General features: G+C 35.2%; 1 protein-coding gene across 10 annotated transcripts in view; it reads right to left on the bottom strand.

Moving 5' to 3' along the window:
• The window catches only part of OSBPL8 (oxysterol binding protein like 8), a 155,680-nt gene that overhangs the window by 12,596 nt on the left and 120,500 nt on the right, over positions 1 to 22,584 (bottom strand). For all 10 annotated transcript variants that reach the window (XM_044228464.1, XM_044228465.1, XM_044228470.1 and 7 more), the window contains 10 exons: positions 20,329 to 20,500; positions 17,155 to 17,392; positions 16,159 to 16,343; positions 13,245 to 13,326; positions 12,643 to 12,741; positions 10,720 to 10,816; positions 7,965 to 8,063; positions 4,475 to 4,572; positions 2,716 to 2,805; positions 1,321 to 1,457 (listed from right to left, as the gene is read on the bottom strand). In XM_044228464.1, the coding sequence (XP_044084399.1) occupies positions 1,321 to 1,457; positions 2,716 to 2,805; positions 4,475 to 4,572; positions 7,965 to 8,063; positions 10,720 to 10,816; positions 12,643 to 12,741; positions 13,245 to 13,326; positions 16,159 to 16,343; positions 17,155 to 17,392; positions 20,329 to 20,500 (1,297 nt within the window). The remainder of the gene's footprint in view (positions 1 to 1,320; positions 1,458 to 2,715; positions 2,806 to 4,474; positions 4,573 to 7,964; positions 8,064 to 10,719; positions 10,817 to 12,642; positions 12,742 to 13,244; positions 13,327 to 16,158; positions 16,344 to 17,154; positions 17,393 to 20,328; positions 20,501 to 22,584) is intronic.

The following is a 22,584-nucleotide window of genomic DNA, read 5'->3' as shown; positions in this document are numbered from 1 at the left end:
TGGATTCTTAAACATATGGCAATGAATGGTGTTGACCGAAGATGATAAGAATATAATGAAGCCTCGAGAATCTATATTTTTAAGCTCCCTGGATGATTCTTATCACTGTTTAAGACTCACTGGCTTCAAAGATCCAATACTGTAATGCATGCTTCTCAACCTTGGATGCACGAATCATCAGGAACTTTTAGAATCAAAACCTTGGGGGTAGGCCCAAGTATTGGTTTTTAAAACATTTTCCAGGTGATTTTGATGTGTAGCCAGTGTTGAAAACCAATGACATAACGGAAAAGACTGAGGTGAAATCTTTCCCCTACTAAAGTTTAGTTTTTGTTTTTTTTTTAAAGGTTAGTTTTTTTATCAGACAAATAAAAAATATACTATCTATATTCCATCTACCTAGGAAGACAGCATGTTGTGACTGAAAGAACACAAGCTTTGGAATCAGAGTTGGGATGAATTCTTGGCTGGTGAACTAAAAGTTACTTATCCTAAGACTCATTTCTTCATCTTGAAAATATGTTAAATTAAATTCACACCTCAAAAATTGCTGTATGCCTTGGCAAAGCTTCACTCTTGATAGAGAGCATCATGTGGTTATAGCTGAAACAATTTTTAGAACTGGTACATACATATTCTTCCATTTTTGACAACCTCAATTTTGAATGTAGAAGAAAAGTACACAGACATGAATCCTCATGACAATGAGGTATGAGAATGATATGCATATGAAAACATGTAGTGAGAGTTAAATTGTGTAATGTATATAAAGTACCTGGTAGAGTGTCTCTTACATAGAAAACTCCTAACACAAAGAAATATATAATAAGAATAGAACTGGGCAATACTTAAACAATATTTTTGGTTCAAAAGTATAAGAGATCAGCAAGAATTTCACAACTTAAGAACAGAAACTATACTGGTAATTATTACCCAACTGATGTAAGTCCTCTAGAAGCCTGCATATCCTGTGACATAATTCTTTTATTTTGAAAACCAAGAATAATTAGTCCCATGATTTTATACAAAGAGAACATAAGTATATTATTTTTGTTTTTAATAGGCCCTGGGGCAGGTAAGAAGAGAAAGGAAAAAATGGGAAGCTTTAGTTTAGAACTGCAGAAAACCAGTATGATTTGTGTATTTATTTGACATTCACATATATTTAAAAAAAAAGTCCTAACACATCCCAAAAATGTTAAATTATTTTGCTGAATTAAAATGTGACTGAAAACTGACAGAGAAAAGTGTCCATACTATTGAGGGACTAAAAAACACTCTTTAATATTCATGACATTAGCTGACAAATGGTATACTTACTTCTCTGATTCAAAATCCCCCTGCTCTTCAAATTTTACAGTGTGCCTTATTAATCTCCACTGCTTAATGTCTGGTGTTGGATTCCAGAAAACCTCTGAATTATCAGTCTTTTTGTCATTAATAAAAACTTCGCTATCCTACATTTAAAGAAATTAAAAATTAATGTAGAGAATATTCATTATTTGAAAAGGATTATTTAGTATAACAATATAATAATACTTTCTTCCTGATGTAATCCCACAGTTTAACACATTTTTAAAACAAATACAACTAGCACTTTTCTAAAGGTCCCAAATCTCGTCATTTTATAAAATCATTAAATATGTAATACTAGTCATTAAAAAAATTTCAACACATAAAAAGTTCATGAGATTTCACAAGTTTTACTTAATAAATAAATTTCAAACAATTACTTGCAAAAACCTCAACAACCATTTTAGAACTGTCAAAGTAGAGCACAGTATTTGCTAGAACTACAACGAGATGCTGTTGACTATCTATGTACTCAATATATACAAAAACCTCAACAAGATTTTCTTAGCATTAAAAATTTTAGCACAATCTTAGAAATTTCATTTCTTTAAAAATATATTTTTAACTTTTTTCCAAATGATTTTTGGGTAGAAGTAAATTTTTAAAATTACAGAGCATATGTGGCCTCTTAATTGAGTCTCTAGATTCAATTTCATTTTCTCATCATACTTCTCATCATTTTCTGCTTATTACAATGTGGAAAATAGCATATACTCCGTGTTCACAGAGACTGCATCTAGCCAGTACCATGATATATCCTTCTCACTCATTTAAGCTCCTCTTAACAAAATTACATAAATGTGAATTTACGTCAGTAGAGAAAGAAAGAAAAACCATTGCTCTCAAATACCACTGTATCCTTTCCATGTTCCTCAAAAGGAAATGTAACTCTAACTGGAAATGCCTCTTTCTTCAAGGTGAGAGGCAGTATACTGCTCTGAGTAGAAGCACAGCCCTGGAGCCAGAGAGCATGGGCTGGAATATTGCTCCATCATTTTGAGCAAATTAAACTCTCTGTGCCTCAGTGTCCTCCTCTGTAAAACAGAGACAGTTAACAGAACCCACCTCATACAATTATTTAGTATTAAATGAATTAATAAGAGTAACATTTTTAGTGCAGTACATTTTAAGTGGCAAGTGTTAGCTATTTTTATTGAATTAAAGTTTTGGAAAGATAAAGTATTACATGAAACTAAATACTGTTGATAACAGTTCAATGCCAAAATATTTGTTAAGCTGAAGCTTATGTTGAATAGTGATGATGTTTTTAGTAATGGAATAAGTGAACTTATAAAATGTGATTTTTATTTTTTTTCACAGAATAAAATTCTTTTTCTAAAGCTGAAATAGAAAAATACTTACCCAATGGCCTTCCAAAGTAGCTAGGACTTCTTTTCCCAATTTAAGTTTCCCTGATATTTGATTAACACAGTCACTACTACCTAGAAATGGCTTTTAAAAGAGAAAAATGTTAAGAAATATTTTGCTTTTAACTTATATTTATATATAATGTAGACAAAAAAGAATGAAAGATGTAATTGTATAGTTACAGTGCTACTGAAGGCAAAATGGGAGAAATTTTAGTCAGAAATGTTTCATGAAAAGAAACTGGAATTTGTGGGGGGAAAAAGGTAAAAACACAGTGTGTGAAGTCCAAATAAACGTAGTGAGAAAGATCACAAATGAGGACTCATGTCCCCTTTGCTCTCTTCTGATTCAACTCTGGTTCATCAATGTTGTAGTCTATTTAAATAATAGTCAGTGGACTTGAGGGACTTAATTCATCTATTAGAATAGCCCTTCCTTCAAAACAACAATAAAATAATAATTAACCAAAAAATCCTCTAAAAATCAAATTAGATGAAATACACTTTGAGCTATTATATTGCCTTACTGATATCTCTCATCAGTAACAAAATTTTGATGTTCCAATCTAGCCCTTAAAGGTGTCAGAAATTACTTAAGACATCTTTAGTCATTATTTTCAGATATCATTATCAGCATACAAGCAAAAAATCTGCTAAGATTAAAAAAAAAGGGCACTGCACCAAATAATACTGAAGAGACACTTTTTATCAGAACAAAGCTGATTAATCACTGGATCAGCTGGATATCAAAATAGAAGAAATTGAGTAACAAATAATAAACAGTTCATAGAAATATTCTTATCTGAACATATGTATTGTCCTAAATCAATAACTGCCACAATGAAAAGGTCTTAAATTTCCCTTCCACTTAGAGGCAGAAAAAATCTTCAAAATACAACCATCTTCCCATTGAGAAGTGGGGTCTACATCCTTTCCCCTTGAATTTGGGTGGGTTTAGAACTCTTCAATTAACAGAAAATGGTGGAAGTGATATAATTTGATTTTTCTGCAACCAGGTCATGGATGGCAATGCAGCTTCCACCTCGCTCATAAGAACACCTGCACTTGGAACCATGAGCTCCCAAGTAAGAAGCCTGACTATCCTGAAGCCACTGTGCTGTGAGGAAGCCAAGCCACATGGAAGGGCCATACATAACAGGTGTTCAGATCAGCAGTCCTAGTCTTTAAGTTGCCTCTAACCCATGCACTGGACATGTAAGTGATGTGCCTTCAGATAATCTCAGCCCCAGCTGTTGAGTCACTCACAACCTGCAAGTCTTCCTGAGGCCCCAAACATTATGTGGCAGAGATAAAGCCATTCCCAATATGCTCTGTCCAAGTTCCCTACTGATAGGGTCCCTACTGATAAAACCCCTACAGATCAGAGCAAGGTTGTTTTTAAGGTTGTGAGTCTGAGTAAATTGTTAGGTAGAAATAGTAACTCTTAGTGTATATAACTTTAGCTCAAGTTGATACCTACTTTGTGGTATCTGTAAAGAAATGCTTTAATTTACTGAGAAATTTCTATCCATTCACTTCATATACCTCATCTCTCATAAAATACCAACAGTTTTATTAATTAAAATCAATAAATAAAAAATGAAGGCCTTCTGTTGATTTGGATCTGCCAAAGCTGCCCTCTGATGAATTTTGGGTTCTTAAATTTATTTTTTAAGGAGTTAAACTGTACTCTTTGTTCAATATCTATACCACAGATCCTCTTTAATTAGGTGACACCTTCTATCTGTACTAACCTTTAGTTTGAATTCAAGTATTGCACTGTATCCAGTTTTTTGACATGTAATATTGACTATGCCACCAAGCTCCAATGTCATTGTGCCATAAAGAATTCCTAAAGAAAACAAAATAAAACAATTTTGACTAAAGGTTCAAGAGAGATGCTGGCTAATAATAACAAGCAAAACTTTACAATCTATTCTCCTTCTAGGAGAAACCCGTAATTGAAGGGTATTTTTTCCCACCCAATAACAATCTGTCACATATACAGAGTTGTTTCTGTAGGACTTAAATAGGTAACAGAGGATACAATTATTTGCAGATTCCACTCCATTTGTAGATCCAATTATTTGCAAATTCAAATTCTCACTAAAACATGTTAGCAATTCCAAGATAAATACTCACAGCACTTTTGTAGTCCTTCATAAATATGCACAGAGTCGTGAAAAATTAGAGTGGTCCTATGTGCAAATTGCCAGCTGAGGCTGAACAAGGTTAACAGTGCCTTCTGGCTTCATCCCTCATTTGGCAAACAAGTGCCTTTTCTGCGGTATTTTTAAGAGCCACATTCTTCACAGTTTGGTGATTTTTGTTGGTAATTTTACAGTTTAAAATGACCTCCAAATATAGTGCTAAAATGCTGTCTAGCGTTCCTAAGCATAGAAGGTTATAATGTACCTTATGGAGAAAATGTGTGTCAAAGCTTGGTTCGGGCATGAGTTAGAGTGCTGTTTGGTTGTTAGTTTAATGTTACTGAGTCAATGATATACAATAAGGTGTCTTTAAATAGAAACAAGGTTAGATACTGATTGATGAAGAGGTGACTCAAAGTAACCCTAATTTTGTGTTTACCCTAGGGGCAATGGTTTAGTATTCATTAAAATGTGTTTGTGGTGACTTTACCGAACGTAAGTACTGCTAATCACAAGAATTAACTGTAGAAGTAAGACAAACATGTTAAAAAAAAAAAAAAAATCCCTCAAGATAGGTTCTGTGGCTAAAAGTTGAGAAAATTCATTTAACTTTGTTAAAGTTTAAGAGTGTGTGTGTGCATGACTTGTTCTTGGACTAAACTGTTAAGGGAGCTTTTAATATGCAAATGAATAATGTTAATTTCCAAGAAGGAAGAGACTATAAGATGTGTCTCATACTTAATTGGCTATGGAACACACTTTTGTTTTGTTTTGTTTTTAAATTTAATTTCTTTTCAATGTAACAGAATTCATTATTTATGCACCACACCCAGTGCTCCATGCAATACGTGCCCTCCATAATACCTAGCACCAGCCTCCCCCAACCTCCCACTCCCTGCCCCTTCAAAACCCTCAGGTTGTTTTTCAGAGTTCATAGTCTCTCATGGTTCATCTCCCCTTCCAGTTTCCCTCAACTCCCTTCTCCTCTCTAACTCCCCATGTCCTCCATGTTATTTGTTATGCTCCACAAATAAGTGAAACCATATGATAATTGACTCTCTCTGCTTGACTTATTTCACTCAGAATAATCTCTTCCAGTCCGTATGGAACTCACTTTGTAAAACAATTTGTGAAATTAACAATTTGAGGAGAACATCATAGAAAATACACAAGGGTAAAAAACAATAATTATTTCCTATGCTCATCCATGAGGGGTTATATTCTAAATGATAAAAGATTTTAAAATACACTTATCAATTTAGTTCATAATTTCAGATATTTCACTTCATGCTTATTTCAAGAACCACACAGGAAGCTCTAAGAATTATCTAGCCTGAGGCCACAAGGTGGCCACTCTTTTACTTCAAACAGGGTAAGTCCACGTTACAGTGGATGGGAGTAAACAAGCCTGGAGTTGAGTCTCAGCGTTCTCACTGGTTTGGCCTTAGATAAGATACTTAACTCTCTCAGTTTCTACATCTGTGAAATGAGGCCACATTAAGTAATCCATGTTTTCATGAATCCGTTCCTAAAAGAGGATAATCATTACTCAAAAAAGCTATTTTTCAAAAATGGTTTGCAGGGGACGCCTGGGTGGCTCAGTGGGTTAAGCTGCTGCCTTCGGCTCAGGTCATGATCTCAGGGTCCTGGGATCGAGGCCCGCATCGGGCTCTCTGCTCAGCAGGGAGCCTGCTTCCTCCTCTCTCTCTCTCTGCCTGCCTCTCTGCCTGCTTGTGATCTCTCTCTGTCAAATGGATAAATAAAATCTTTAAAAAAAAAAAAAATGGGGGCGCCTGGGTGGCTCAGTGGGTTAAGCTGCTGCCTTCAGCTCAGGTCATGATCTCAGGGTCCTGGGATCGAGGCCCGCATCGGGCTCTCTGCTCGGCAGGGAGCCTGCTTCCCTCTCTCTCTCTGCCTGCCTCTCCATCTACTTGTGATTTCTCTCTGTCAAATAAATAAATAAAATCTTTAAAAAAAAAAAAAATGGTTTGCAGGGAAGCCTGGATGCCTTAGTGGGCTAAGTGTCTGCCTTTGGCTTAGGTCATGATCCCAGAGTCCTGGGCTCAAAGCCCACGTCAGGCTCTTCTCCCCCGCCTCTGCCTGCCACTCTCCCAGTTTGTGCTCATGCTCTCTCTGACAAATAAGTAAAATCTTAAAAAAAAAAAAAAAGTGGGTTGCAAAGGATTATACAGATAATGACCAAACTGAGTGTTGAAGCTGATGCCATTCAGCTTAATAGTGTAGGTCACAAGAGATCTTGACTGCAACATTCTAGCTATTTGATCTCAGGCAAATTAACCTCTGATATGCCTCAATTTCCACATTCATAAAAGAGACAATATTACCTACCTTATAAGGCTGCTAAAATGATTAAATGAGTTTGTAAATGTAAGGTGCACAGAATGGCTGGGTCCCTGGTCTGTCGTAAATGATAGTATCTTTATCTGTGTCTTGAATAATGGGGAAAAGTATAATACATTAGTTTTTAAGAAATTGCTAAGTGGGGCGCCTGGGTGGCTCAGTGGGTTAAGCCACTGCCTTCAGCTCAGGTCAGGATCTCAGGGTCCTGGGATCGAGTCCCACATCAGGCTCTCTGCTCAGTAGGGAGCCTGCTTCCTCCTCTCTCTCTGCCTGCCTCTCTGCTTACTTATGATCTCTCTCTGTCAAATAACTAAATAAAACTTAAAAAAAAAAAAAGAAATTGCCAAATGAAGATAAAAAAATTTTTTAAAGGAGTTAGCATACTGAAAAGAAGCAAATTAACATTTTAAAAAGAGGTGCAGGTGCAAGAAAATGAAAATCATTTTTAGTAAGATTCTGAAATAACGGGCAGTTTCATCAAATTTTAAAACGGGTACATTAGGTAAATGGAATTCCATTATTATAACTCAGTCTTTTCCAACCAAAGTATGTGTCATAGAAGTCTGCTGTAGGTGAATTCACCACAGAAATATTCGGTAGATGACAGCAATAATCTTAAATATCTATAAACCAAGGACATTTTGATCAATCACAAAACACAACAAATTACAGCCATATACTTTACTTAAAAAAGGTTTATAGAGTATATAACTCAAGTATGGAAACCACTTACCTTTACAATGAGCATATGGCATTGTCATGACATAATCTTCACCTCTATTCAAGAAAGTTAATCGTGCTTCTCCTTCTAATATTGCAGATAATGAGTTTCCTAGAATAAATATCATGTATTAAATTTCAGAAAACTAATGCAACTAATTAAAAATAAACAAAATATATTTAGGACATCTACCATACATCTACAGTGGACTGTCTTAAAAATGTCTCAATCTCAGTGTGCCCAAATGTGTATTTGTTATCTTATATCCAAAACATATGTGATCCACATTCCTAGTCTTACAAAATGAGTACTTTTAAAAGGTACAGTTATATGCTTATTATGTTATGTTACTTTATATGAGGCTCTTAAAAATCTTAAACACATAGAACATACAATAAACAAAACACTGTTTTATGGTATGGCTTAATAACATATCTGTGTTTGAATAAAAACATTATTTCTTACCTGTATATTACATTGTTAAGTCCCAAGCTTTCAGTACTTAAAACTGACATAATAATATTACAGATAATTTGAAAAAAGAAAACAAGCATAACCCATCAAAATGCAATTGTTGGGGGTGCCTGGGTGGCTCAGTGGGTTGAGCCGCTGCCTTCGGCTCAGGTCATGATCTCAGGGTCCTGGGATTGAGTCCCACATCGGGCTCTCTGCTCAGCAGGGAGCCTGCTTCCCTCTCTCTCTCTCTCTGCCTGCCTCTCTGCCTGTTTGTGATCTCTGTCTGTCAAATAAATAAATAAAATCTTAAAAAAATGCAATTGTTGATAAAATTCCATGGTATTATCTTCTAGCTTTTCTCCCATGTTTATTTTTCTTCCCCCATCATCAGTTTTATTGAGGCCAAATTTTTTTTTTAAAATTTTATTTATTTATTTGACAGAGAGAGATCACAAGCAGGGAGAGAGGCAGGCAGAGAGAGAGAGGAGGAAGCAGGCTCCCTGCTGAGCAAAGAGCCCGATGCGGGACTTGATCCCAGGACCCTGAGATCATGACCTGAGCCGAAGGCAGCGGCTTAACCCACTGAGCCACCCAGGCAAAATTTACATATAACATGTGACCTACTCTGATATTTCATTAGTCTTGGCAATTGTATATAGTCATGCAACCATCATCACATAATTATGATACAGAACTTTGCCATTACCCCAAAAAGCTCCTCTTTGCTTCTCAGTAGTCAATCCTTTCTTCCAGTCCCAGGAAACCACTGATTTGGTTTTTGTCACTGTAGTTTTACCTATTCTAGAATTTATACAGATGGCATCACAGAATATGCAGTTTATTGTGTTTGACTTCTTTTACACAGCAAAATGTTTTTCACATTCATCCATGTTGTTGTATCAACATTTCATACCACTGTAACAATTTTCAAAATCTAATATATGAACATAGTGTAACTATGTTCTTAAATCTTTAATTTTCCTCAGCAATGCTTCATAGTTTTTCAGTGTTTACAAGTTTTACACATTTTTTATTTCTAAGTATTTTATTTTTCCACATACTATTGTAATTGAAGATATTTTTAAAACTTCATTCTGTAAGTGTTCATTTTTAGTATATAGAAATACAACTGGTTTTTGTATTTTGACCTTGTATCCACCAACCTTATTAAATTCATTTATCAGTTCTAGTAATTTTTTGTATATTCCTGAGGCTGCGTTGGCTATGACTTCTAATACAATTTTGTACAGAAGTAGTGAGAGTGAACATTTTTGCCTTGTACCTGATCTTAAGTAAAAATTAGTTAGTTTTTACCTTAAGAGTATCAAATTGGCTAAATATTTTTCACAGATATCTTTAGTCCTAGTTTGTTGAGGGCTTTTAACATACATGAATGTTGAAAGTTGTCAAGAGCTTTTTCTGCATTTTTAAAAATGATACGGTTTTCCTTCATTCAATTAATATGAACTACACTGATTTTCTTTTTTTTTTTTTTTAAAGATTTTTTTAATTTATTTGAGAGACAGTGAGAGAGAGCATGAGCGAGGAGAAGGTCAGAGGGAGAAGCAGACTCCCCATGGAGCTCGGAGCCTGATGCGGGACTCGATCCCCGGACTCCAGGATCATGACCTGAGCCGAAGGCAGTCGTCCAACCAACTGAGCCACCCAGGCGTCCAATGTTATACCAACATTGTACCTCCAAGAGAAACTTCCCTTGATAATCTGATCATGATACATATCTTTTTAACATATCTTTTTATATGTGTGTGTACCTCCCTTTATATATACTGATTTGTTACTAATTTGGTAAATATTTTTACATATATATTCATGAGAGACGATGATCATAGTTTCTTTGTACTATATGGTCTTGGGATTACGATATAATGTAGGTCTCATAAAATGAGTTGAGAAATGTTTCTTTTTTCTGTAAAATATTCAGTGGTTTTGTTTTTTGGAGTTTTTTTGGTATTATTTTTCTTTAAATATCTAGAAGAACTTAAGACATCTGAAATTGGAGTCTATGTTTGTTTTCTTTTTTTATTTTATTTTTTTCAAGATTTTTATTTATTTACTGGATAGAGAGACACAGTGAGAGAGGGAATACAAGCAGGGGGAATGGGAGAGGGAAAAGCAGGCTTCCTGCCAAGAAGGGAGCCCTATGCAGGGCTCGATCCCAGGACCCTGGGATCATGACCTGAGCCGAACGAAGGCAGACGCCCAATGACTACGCCAGCCAGGTGCCCCCTGTTTTGTTTTTTTAAATACTACCTTCCAGAAAAGGGTACAAACTGAGAAAAGGAGAACTCACCATAGAACTTAGACTTAGCCAGGATACTACCACTAAGGCAAAATCCATCCTTTCGGTTACTAACATAAAAGGCAGATATCGGTGGATGATGGGACACCTATTGAACACAGGAAAAAATGTAAATATAATAACATAAGCATATTATTGTGTTATTATCAAAAGCTCAATTCTTAAAAGTATACTCTAATAAGAAGCAATATTTGTTAAGTGGTAAAATTAAACATTGGTGATTACAGTAACCAGCCTCCAAGATATCTCCCAAGGAAGCCACTTCGTGGTATTCACACCATTAGGTGGACTCCTTTTACAGTGTATGAAAGTTATTTTGTGTAAAAGTAACACACATCACTTCTGAAATTAAGTTATAATACACGATCCATTTTGGTCTCTCGCTCTCTCAGATTATTAGCTCTGAGAAGCCAGTTTCCATGTTGTGAACAATCCCATGGAGAAACCTATGTGGAAAGGAACTGAATGTTCTTGTTAAAAGACAAGTGATGAGCTTAGAAGTGAAATCTTCCAACTCAGGTAAGTCTTCAGATAATTACGAAGCTGGCTGACACCTTCACTGCACTCTCATGAGAGACCCTGAGCCAGAACTATCCAGTTAAGCAGCGCTCAGATTCCTAAACTTCATTATAGTAGCTAATAAACGTTTGTTGTTTTAAGCCATTAAGTTTTGGCAGTCATTGATTATATAAGCAATAGATAACTAATATAGTGGCTACTCTTCAAATGGATTACAAAATAGGCAACAGGAAACAAAAGCTTTGACAAATATGTTACTTTAGTAATCTAAGACACACACACACACATCCCCCTTATGTTTTCTGAAATTAGTCAAAGCTAAAATCAAACTCTTCTCAAGCTTCTCAATTTAGTGAGGAATTATAGTAAACTAAAATGCAAGGTGATATAATAATTTTTATAAAATTAATACACAGATAAAATGTCTCCACTTGAGAGGTATATCAAAATCTCTAGGGAAGAGGAAGGTTTTTCATGACACATAATCCTCATCCTTCTTACACTCTAGGTGAGAATAATTATAGTAAGGGGTCATTGTTATTGAGGAAAAAAATGTTATATTACTCAGGACCAGGGGCAAAGGAGGATGAGGGTAAAAGATTGAGAATCATGAATATAAATGTATGTAAGTCTAAATTAATGAAAGACTAAAACTAAGAAATATTTCTGACTGCCTACTATGCATACAACAAAAAGAGGTTTATAGGGAGGGTATTCCTTCAAGGAGCTGACAATTCAATTAGGAAGTAAACAGTCTGTGAAAAGTTAAACAGTGCGTTAAAAATAACAGCTTAATGGATAATCACAAAAAATAATACAAAAGATTGAGAAGCTAGAAATCACTGGGAGATGCAGTCACTGGGATTATGAAAGAGGAGTGGGTCAGGGTTGGTTTAGATGGAGAACAGCTGAGAAAAAATACTGGAATGGAAGAATTAAATTATAAAATAACGAGACAAAAAAGTTTAAGATCAGGCTGTCTAATTATGAATGCAGAGGTCTGATTACTATAGAGGATTCAGAAAGGCATCTAATTTGAGATTAATTTAGAAAGATATGGAAGACCTTGAATGCCAGAGAAATGGGTGTAAATATGATTTAGGAACTAGGAAACCACTGGACAATTTTGGTCATAAAGGAAACAAAATCTGGTTGTGGGTAGGGGTAGGCACAAAAATCAAGCTTTTTTTTGGTCACAAGATTCCATGACCGTAATAGTAATACTTACAAATATGATAGTTAGTAGTATTCAGTACTAAAAGGTTTAATGTTTAATTAAATGTTCACTAGTAAGAAAGATTAAGCAACAGTGAATTTACTGAGTTAATATTCTTTATTAAAATATTCCAATAACTTCCAAACCAGTTTTGTTTCTGTAACATGCACTTCTAATACCTGTTCAGCAATATAAAAAGTTTTGCTGTTTGTTCTAGGATGAATCCACAAACAACGGAAAGTTTCACCAAGTATAGGATTGTAAGGTTTCTTCAGTCCCTGGTAAAAAAAAAAGAAAAGAAAAGAAAATACAAGTTTCAAAATACAAATCTGAAAGATTCAAAATAGTTTAAAGTAGTCAAAATGGACTTAGCGGTATCATGTGGGATTTATCCATATGATATTTCACAGAAGAGGGGCGCCTGGGTGGCTCAGTGGGTTAAAGCCTCTGCCTTAGGCTCAGGTCATGATCAAGCCCCGTGCTGAGCTCTCTGCTCAGCGGGGAGCCTGCTTCCCTTCCTCTCTCTCTGCCTGCCTATCTGCCTACTTGTGATCTCTGTCAAATAAATAAATAAAATCTTAAAAAAAAATTTTAAATTTCACAGTAGAGACATAAAAAAAATGAAATAAAATGAAATCACTTCAATCCACAATATAGGTCTAAATGATCAAGTAGTTTGCAATTTTGCTGACTCAAGAGGCCTTGTAATGCTTATCAGTAAATAAAGATAACATAATAAAGAGCTCATATAAGGTTAAAGAAAATAAAATATAAACATTACCTTTGGCTTTTTATAGAATCCTGACAAATACCATTTCACTACTTTCTTCAGACGGAAATAAGGATTTTCTTCAAGAGCAGCCCTAAAAAACCAAAATGGTATACACTAAACTTTCACAAAATATATCACAAATTCTCCCCTCTACTTATCAAGTAAACAACCGAGTATGAGATATGACTGGAAAACCCAAGTCATATTTAAAAGAGATAGTAAAAACAACCATGTACATCAGTCTTTAAGAATAACTTTTCATAGTCTGGTTGCTTTTCTTCCCATTTTTCCTATTGTGTGATATACTGCCCAGGTCTTTGCTCAAGCAGTTTTTGAAAATTCTCCAAACCAAGGTTTTTCAAGTGGGTTCTTAGAGCCCTAGATGTTGCTAGGAGTTCTGTGAAAAGTTATGATTAAAAAAATAAATAAAAATAAACACATTTGAGATTCAAGGATTGCATGATTCCTAGCATTTACAACGATGGGGCCAAGCAGTCTCATTAACAGTTTCATTAGAGGTGTTCAGCTCCCTACTTGATTTAGTTTGTTCTCAGTAACTAATGTTAATTAGAGGAGATCAATAACTGGTGAGTGCCATCCTACATGAAGGGAGGACGACAGGCTGATATTAATCTCTCCCATGAAAAATGCTCCATTAAGAAAAGGATTGTATGTTTTTTTTAGTTCCTAGTACAAAATACAGAAGTTTCATATTACAAATATGGAAGTTTTAAGATAACTGAGTCAATCAAAAAGGATTTAACCTATTCTTAGTGATTTTCCAGTGAATAATATCTATCAGTGTAGCAGATAATCAAAGAACAATTTTCATTTTAAAGAAGAAATTTTTAGAAGCCATTACTCAGCTACCCCCCTTGCCCTTTTGCTATTGCTATAAACACTGCAGAACACTGATCATGTATGCCACAAGTGAATTCTACTGAGTTTTCATACATACATAACATATAATATATATGAGTAATAATTATAATAATTATAATTTAACTATTTATTAGCAAATAGAATTATGTAGCCAGAACACTTTTTAAGTGAAAGAAAAGGTAGCAAATCACACACATTTCTTTGGACCTTGCTTTTTCCACACACGCATAATCCTAATGATCCCTCCAAATCAGGTTATAGACTTCTTATGTATAAAAGTATCATACAATATTTAACCACCTCAACTATGGCTGAATACTTGAGTTATCAAATCTTTTACTATTACTAGCCTCGCTGCAACAATCTTGCATATATGTCATTTTGAATATGCAGAGGTATATCTGTAGGAGTTATTACCAGAAGTAGGATTACTGGATCAAAGGACTGAATGAAACTATAATTCTGATAAATATTGCCGGATTCTCATCAAAAGCACCGTGCTAGTTTTTATCAGGCAGCAGCAGAGTACAAGTGCCCATTGCCCCACAAAGCCTTGGCAATGGTGTGTGTAGCCAGAACAATTTGGGAAAATGGGCTTCTCGCAAGAAGATCTTACTGTGATTTATAGGAACTTGCCTCATACTCTGAGAGAAATGAATTTCTAGACAGATAAAAGAACTATAATAAGATGTAAAGCACAACTGGGGTATAAAAGCTTTTGGATTTTGGTCACTGTGATGGATAAAAAACAATAGCTCATAATTTGAACCTGCAGTTTTCTTATTTTGAGTGAGATGTTTAAAAACTGTTTCTATTAATTTTCAAACTCTGGTCATTTCCTCCACTCCTTTTTCTATTAGGTTGCTGATCATCTCATTAAATTTCTAAGACCCCTTTTTATTTTAGGGAGATTAACACTTTGGGTGTGCCTTAATTTGCAAAAATCTCCCAGTTTCTCAATTATCTTTTGATTTAGCTTATGATTTTTTTTTTGCAATGTTCATTACTGTAACCGGTAGACTAATAATGTAATTACTAAACTGAATACAGATATTGATGCAGAATCTAAAAATCAGGTCATAGTACCAGAACTCTATATCCTAGAAAACATAGTGTCTTGAATAGCTGGAATGGGGGCAGCATGCAAAACTTGGAAAGGTATGCATAAAGTTGATGTCTTTCACTGGTTCTCCAGGAAACTGCTAGGAAAGGGGTGGCTCTTCCTCGACCTTCTTTATGCCTGCCTTCCTCAAAATTATACCCAGGATCAGCTGGCAGAAAGAAAAGCAAAGATGGAAGTGGGGATTTATATCACGAGCCAGCAACTGGCCTGGTTGTGGTAAGCTGCACATGCCTCATGAGCATGTAGAGAAGATACGTGTTAACAAAAGTACAAGCTCCAGGATGGGACCTGAACAAGAGCTTAGTCGACCCAGGCAGGGGTGGGGGAAGAGGAACATAAAGAATCCCAATCACCTCTTCCTATGTTAGGACAGTGAACAGGTCAGGGAGCCTGAGAAAGCAGTGCTGTTTAAAAAAAGGGGGGGGGCATCTAGGTGGCTCAGTGGGTTAAAGCCTCCGCCTTTGGCTCAGGTCATGATCTCAGGGTCCTGGGATCGAGCCCCGCATTGGGCTCTCTGCTCAGCAGGGAGTCTGCTCCCCCTCTGCCTACTTGTGATCTCTCTCTGTGTGTCAAATAAATAAATAAAATCTTTTAAAAAGGAAGGAAGCAAGCAGTGCTGTTGGTAAAGGGGTAGACTCCTTGTCTTCCTCAAGCATGTTGTCTTCCGACACAACTTCATAAATGGAAACATTGTAGCAAAGTATTAAATACTCTTACTTAGGCCAACTGTAGAAATGATGAAGAGAGTGAAGAGTGATATCTCATAAGAGATGGATTTTGGTAAGACATAATCACTGTACTTATAGACTTCTGAAAAATCTCTTAAAACCATGAAGTGTCTTTTGCTTTTAAAAAATCTACAAAAATCTACAAAATATCTACAAAAAAAAATCTAAAAAAAAGTAAGAATCTACTTACTCAGACAGGAAATCTGCATGATAGTAGTAATCTGAAAGTTTATCCAGGAAAGAACGAGGTTCCAAAATAAATGTGGGCAGAACCACCCTGGACAGGTCCATGCCAGGACGGACTTGTTTCAGCAGGGTCCAGATAAGGCTTTTGTTTTCTTCAGACACAGTTTCTGTTTGAGAAGCCTCACCTGCCTTTAGCAATTAACAAAAAATACTGAAATATTATATTTATTTCAGGCATTTTAGATATGTAGATATGACATTTGATGTTGAAATCTGAATATGCTATAGAACTATTTCAAGCATTCTTAACATGAGTGGAAATAACTCATAAGGTAGTAAGTCTATAGCTATAAAATTTAAGTAAAAATAGTAGTTGTTAATAGACATCACAGGGAAGGATATACACAAACAATTCATTACATGCTATTATTTTATACTATACTTACTTCTGTGTACTAGCAATAACAAGAAAGTTGTAAGCTCACGTATCTTTGCAATTTACATTGTACCTGGCAATGACATCAAGCAGTACTATCCTATTTCAAAAACAAACTGAAGAAAATGTAAACTTTATATTTAATAGAATATATCGGTACTTGTGAGAGTATATATATGTATTTAATTGTTTATAAATTCTGATATATTTCATATGTATGCAATTTTAAAAATAAAATAGGTATACAAATATTTTCTTTCAAAAAATAAGCACTAGGTCAAAGAAATGTCTTCAATCTCACTTGGAAGTTCCCAAGAATTAGAAAAACAAAATCTGGGACGCCTGGGTGGCTCAGTTGGTTGGACGACTGCCTTCGGCTCAGGGCGTGATCCTGGAGTCCCGGGATCGAGTCCCGCATCAGGCTCCCAGCTCCATGGGGAGTCTGCTTCGCTCTCTGACCTTCTCCTCACTCGTGCTCTCTCTCACTGTCTCTCTCTCTCAAATAAATAAATAAATTAAAAAAAAAAAAAAGAAAAACAAAATCTATGAAAATCAGATTTTTACCTCTCCGAGTTCTTCATGGCTCTGTTCAGTGTAGGTAGTCTCCTTTAAAGGCTCAATGGGCTCAGGTTCAATATAAGAGTCATCTTGCCTTTCTGATGTATCTGTGTCACTTTCTTCACTTTTTCCCATCACCTCATTATCAGACTCATCATGCTCTTGATCATTTTCTTTATCGGATTTATCAGAGTACATATCTTGGTCCTTAAAATGTTGCCGTTCAATTTCACTATCATTTAACCTTGAGGGAAGGATTAGGAGGAAGAATAAAGGAGATTAAGAATGTAGAATTTATAAATCAGATGATATGAAACATTTATTAAGACTTTAAGTGTCAGGCACTGTTATGTGGTTTACACAACTTTACTCAGTTAACCCTCAAAAATAAGCCTATAAGTATTATTATTATTCTTACCTTACAGATTAGTAAATAAAGGCATAGAAAAATTAAATAAAAACCTGGGAAATATTAAAAGAGAATACTCTGAGTTCTCTGTCTCTTTAATACTTAGGGCTAAAAGCTTCAAAAAGCAAAATTTTAGACTTTCCCTTGTTATATTTTTTTCTTAGTTTTATAAACATCCTCATTTGAATCAACTTCACTATCATTTCTGGTCTAAAGAAAAACTTCAAGTCAACGTCATCAGATTCTCAAGTGAGCTCAAATGAATTATGACTTTCCCTCTATAAAGGTCTCTCCAAAGTCACTCAAAGTAAGTGAAAATATAAAAGTAATCCTCTCTCTTTAATACTTGACTCATAGGCTTAATCTTGAAAAAAAAAGTTCAGGAAGAATTGCTAATGGAAATTTTGGTTTATAGAAATAAACCTATACTAAAATTGATTAAGTTGCTATACCCAATCCTATTCTTACTTACAGTGATTAGGATTAATAATTTGTTCAGAAAGGAATTTTTTTTAAAAACCCCTCACTTCCAGAATAAAAAAAGTGTAAAAATTTTTCCCCAAAATATTCATTTGTTTGGGTTTTAACAAAAGATACTTTAAAAAAAAAAAGATTTTACTTATTTATTTATTAGAGAGAGAGAGTGGGGGCAGGGGCAGAAGGAGAGAAAGAGAGAATCTCAAGCAGACTCTGTTCTAAGCACAGAGCCAGGTGTAGGGCTGGTCCCACAAGAGTTGCATGCTTAATAGAACAAGCTACCCAGGCTCCCCTAACCAAAGAATTTCTAATAGAAATTCATTTTTATAGTACTAATTTTCTTTTGTTCCCTTTATAATCATGTATTTAAAAAATGTAGTCTCAAATTCTGTCCCTATTTTCTTACCACCTACTCTCTCCTTGACTTTTCATGGTCTGGATTTCACTCCCCTGAATCCACTGAATCTGTTCCCTTAAAGGTCACTAACAATGGCTTAGTTGACAAATCCAATGGCCTTGTCTTATCTTCATCTTCTGTGACTTCTCTGTGATTTCTGATGATTATTTTCCTTGAAGTGGTCTTAGTGCTTGGGTTGCATGTAACTTGGTTTGACTCTTTGAGCTCTCTGATCCCTCTTAGTTCGTTCCATCCTTAAGATATTTTATTCTTCCTTGGCCCTTTTATTTTTTCTATCCTTTCTCTCCTTTGCAAGCTTGCCAATTTCAAGCCTTCACCATCATTTCTATTTGATTTTCAAATCCATGCATGCATAAATAAGCTTCAGGCCCATGTTTTTAAATGCTTGGCTGATATCATCTATATATCCTGGGATCAATGCGTCCTCAGCATGTCCAATATTTAACACATTATCATCTCCCAACACAGTCTTTTTTAAAATTTTACCATCATCTTACCAGTCATTCAGGCTTAAAACTTGTAATATTTAACTTCACCCACTCCCTGTCCCCTACATCCAAGCAGACTATACATCTCAGGGAGGCCTCCATTCCCCCCTTCTCTGCATCAACAGCTCTTAGCTCATGTTCTGCCATATAGCCAAATGAACAAATAGCTATGTTGACTCTACCTTTGTAAAAATCTGTTTCCTGATTCCCTAGCTGAATGTTAGCTTCCTATCCTCTAAATTCTCCTGATCCTATAACACCCTAAAGCATCCCTCCCCTTTGGTTATTTATATCATTCTTGTTATTTATAGCTGCCTGGCAATTTTTAGGTTTCAAACAAATCAAAACAAACAAAACTCTCTTCAGGATCACACAACTAGTAAAAAGTATTGTACTGGATTCAAATTTAGGTCATATCTGATCTCCTTATTTATAATGCAATGAATAATATAAAAAGTATGTATAATGTCTTATACAGAAAAGAGGCTCAAAAAATTTCAATGAATAAATATGTGAAGAAGATGATGTTTTAAGATTCCAAAATAATAGCACTTAAAAATCACCTGGGATTCAAAAAAAACAATGGACTATTTATAGCTGAAGAGCTTTGAGGGAAAAATCTTGGGAAGAAGCCCCAACATTCATTCATTCATTCCTAATTTTGAGGAAAGTCACCTCAATGCTGATGAGAATAAGTAGTTTCAGAACAGAAGTTGAGTACTGGGACAAGGGAGGAGAAGGGAAATCTCATTTTTTTCCTACAAAGCAACAAGCTATGTGAACATCAAACTAAGTATTTGTTAGGTTCCACAGGGAAATATTTTTTTTAGTATTAACTACAATGACTATCTCAGAGGATAAAACAAAAAAAGGATACAGTTCTAACTTGAAAACACTTAAAATAGGAGAATTCCACAAATACCAGATAGAATAAGTGCCATTATCAAAAAAATTAAAAAGTGTTACAGAATAGCTATAGAAGAACAGATTATACCTTACTGTCATGAAGCAATAAAGACTTTGCATTTGATGTAATATTTGAGATTGGTCTTGAAGAAAAGAATTATTACAGGAAAAAAGAGCAAGGAGGACTTAGAAACATTGTTAATGGAGGGAACACCATGTACAAAGACAAGGTATATATTTGGGGAAGAAATTAATGTGAATTAATTAATTCACATTAGCTGAATTAATTAGTTCACATTAGCTGAAATCAAGGAAATAACTTTCTGTACCTTGTAACAGCAATTAAAAAGATCTCAAACCAGCCCTGAAGCCATATATTGGGAAGAAAACAGACAAGTTCAATTTCAGATACACTATAAAAATTCTAGGCCAACCAACTAACAACATAGTCCCTCATAAAAATTAGTGAAGAAGCTACTTACTGAAAGTTGTCACCACTGTGGAGATTGTTAGCACGTAATAAGCCATACAAAGTCACATGTGTGCTCTCTGATGAAATGCTCAGGTCATGTTCCTTTCCTTCCCTGATCATTGTACGTTTAAGAAGACTAGAACATTTCAAAGCCAACTCCAAAGCATCCATCCAGCACCTTCCTAGAAGAACACAGATTCATATGCAGTGTAGATCAAGCAACTATAAAAACCAATAGCCATCTTAATTTAACACTGTTAACCTTTAAGGATACTATTATTTCTTTGAGAAATGTGAACTGGCAAAGTTAATTTGAATATAAAATCTTGCAAGGATGATTTTAATGCAATTTTTCATTCTAACAAGTTTTTTTTTTATTAACATATAATGTATTATTTGTTTCAGGGGTACAGGTCTGTGAATCATCAGTCTTAGACAATTCACAGCACTTACCATAGCATATACCCTCCCCAATGTTAACAAGTGCTTTTTACAGACAAAGCATCTAGTAACCACTGGTAAATGAACAGCATATAGGATGCATTAGAAAGTACACCTAATCTTGGGGCGCCTGCCTGGGTGGCTCAGTGGGCTAAAGTCTCTGCCTTTGGCTCAGGTCATGATCCCAGATTCCTGGGATCGAGTCCCACATTGGGCTCTCTGCTCATCAGGGAGCCTGCTTCCTTCTCTCTCTCTCTCTGCCTGCCTCTCTGCCTACTTGTGATCTCTGTGTGTCAAATAAATAAATAAAATCTTAAAAAAAAAAAAAGTACACCTAATCTAAAATAAATGTACTTTATTTTTAAAATCTTAGAACAGTAACAGGTAGTATAATTTGCAACTACCAAAGACACATAAAATATACTGAAGACATTAGGTTTCTAATAAACAAACTTATCAAAATGATGTTTTGTTGTTAATAAAAGGTCTATCCCCATCCATTCTACTTACATGTATGAAAATTTCTGAGTCATGGAAATGCCTATACAGTATTGTCATGAACTGCCATATTAGTAGAAACACTAATAACCTAATTTTTAAAATTAAAATTTATTGGGACGCCTGGGTGGCTCAGTTGGTTGGACGACAGCCTTCGGCTCAGGGCGTGATCCTGGAGTCCCGGGATCGAGTCCCACATCGGGCTCCCAGCTCCATGGGGAGTCTGCTTCGCTCTCTGACCTTCTCCTCGCTCATGCTCTCTCTCACTGTCTCTCTCGCTCAAATAAATAAATAAAATCTTAAAAAAAATAAAATAAAATAAAATTAAAATTTATTTATTTAAAAAAATATTCTATTTATTTATTTGATAGAGAGAGAGAGAGATCACAAGTAGGCAGAGAGACAGGCAGAGAGAGGAAGGGAAGCAGGCTCCCTGCCGAGCAGAGAGCCTGATGTGGGGCTTGATCCCAGAACCCTGGGATCATGACCTGAGCCGAAGGCAGAGGCTTTAACCCACTAAGCCACCCAGGCGCCCCTAAAATTAAAATTTATAACTGTATTAGCAAAACAAAAAACCTGTTAGTTGCTATTAAAAATGTATATATATGTTTTAATATGTCCTGGAAATATCAGTCACGTAAAACACTTTTCCTAATGTAAGCTTGTGCCTATGGTATTTTAATTTTAAAAATCATCATCAGGTAAAGTAAACTTTGAAAACTTACAAGATTTTCTAGGCTAAGCTAAATTATGAAACATTAAAGTGAGGAAGAAATCCATTATCAATTATTAAGGTTTAAAGTTAGCTTTGCTATAACATAAGTTTTATTCTCTCCATATTGTCTTAAGAATTAAGTATTAAGTTACTAGGCACAGAACAAAGTTTGTACTTGAATCTCTTACATAAAAAAATTCAAAACAGTGTATAGGTGTTATAATGTTAATTTAAAAAATTTTATTTATTCATTTGACACAGAGAGAGTACAACCAAGGGGAGTGGCAGGCTGGGGGAGAGGGAGAAACAGACTCCTTGCTGAGCAGGGAGCCCAACGTGGGGTTTGATCCCAGGACCCTGAGATCATGACCTAAGCCGAAGGCAGACACTTAACCGACTGAGCCACCCAGGTACACATGAATGTTAATTTCTTTTTTTTTTTAAAGATTCAATCTCCCAGTCAAGCTAGAACAGTTGGACGCTCAACCAACTGAGCTACCCAGGCACCCCATAAATACTAATTTTTATAATAAAATACAAATAGTATATTAAATATACCTCTAAAATTATAAAACTGAATGAGTTACCACGAAGAACACTAACAAAGTCAAA

Source organism: Neovison vison, chromosome 12 (assembly GCF_020171115.1).
Source record: "Neovison vison isolate M4711 chromosome 12, ASM_NN_V1, whole genome shotgun sequence".
Taxonomy (NCBI): Eukaryota; Metazoa; Chordata; class Mammalia; order Carnivora; family Mustelidae; genus Neogale; species Neogale vison.
Note: the sequence above shows the minus strand (reverse complement) of the source record. Positions and strands in the feature narration are given on the sequence as shown.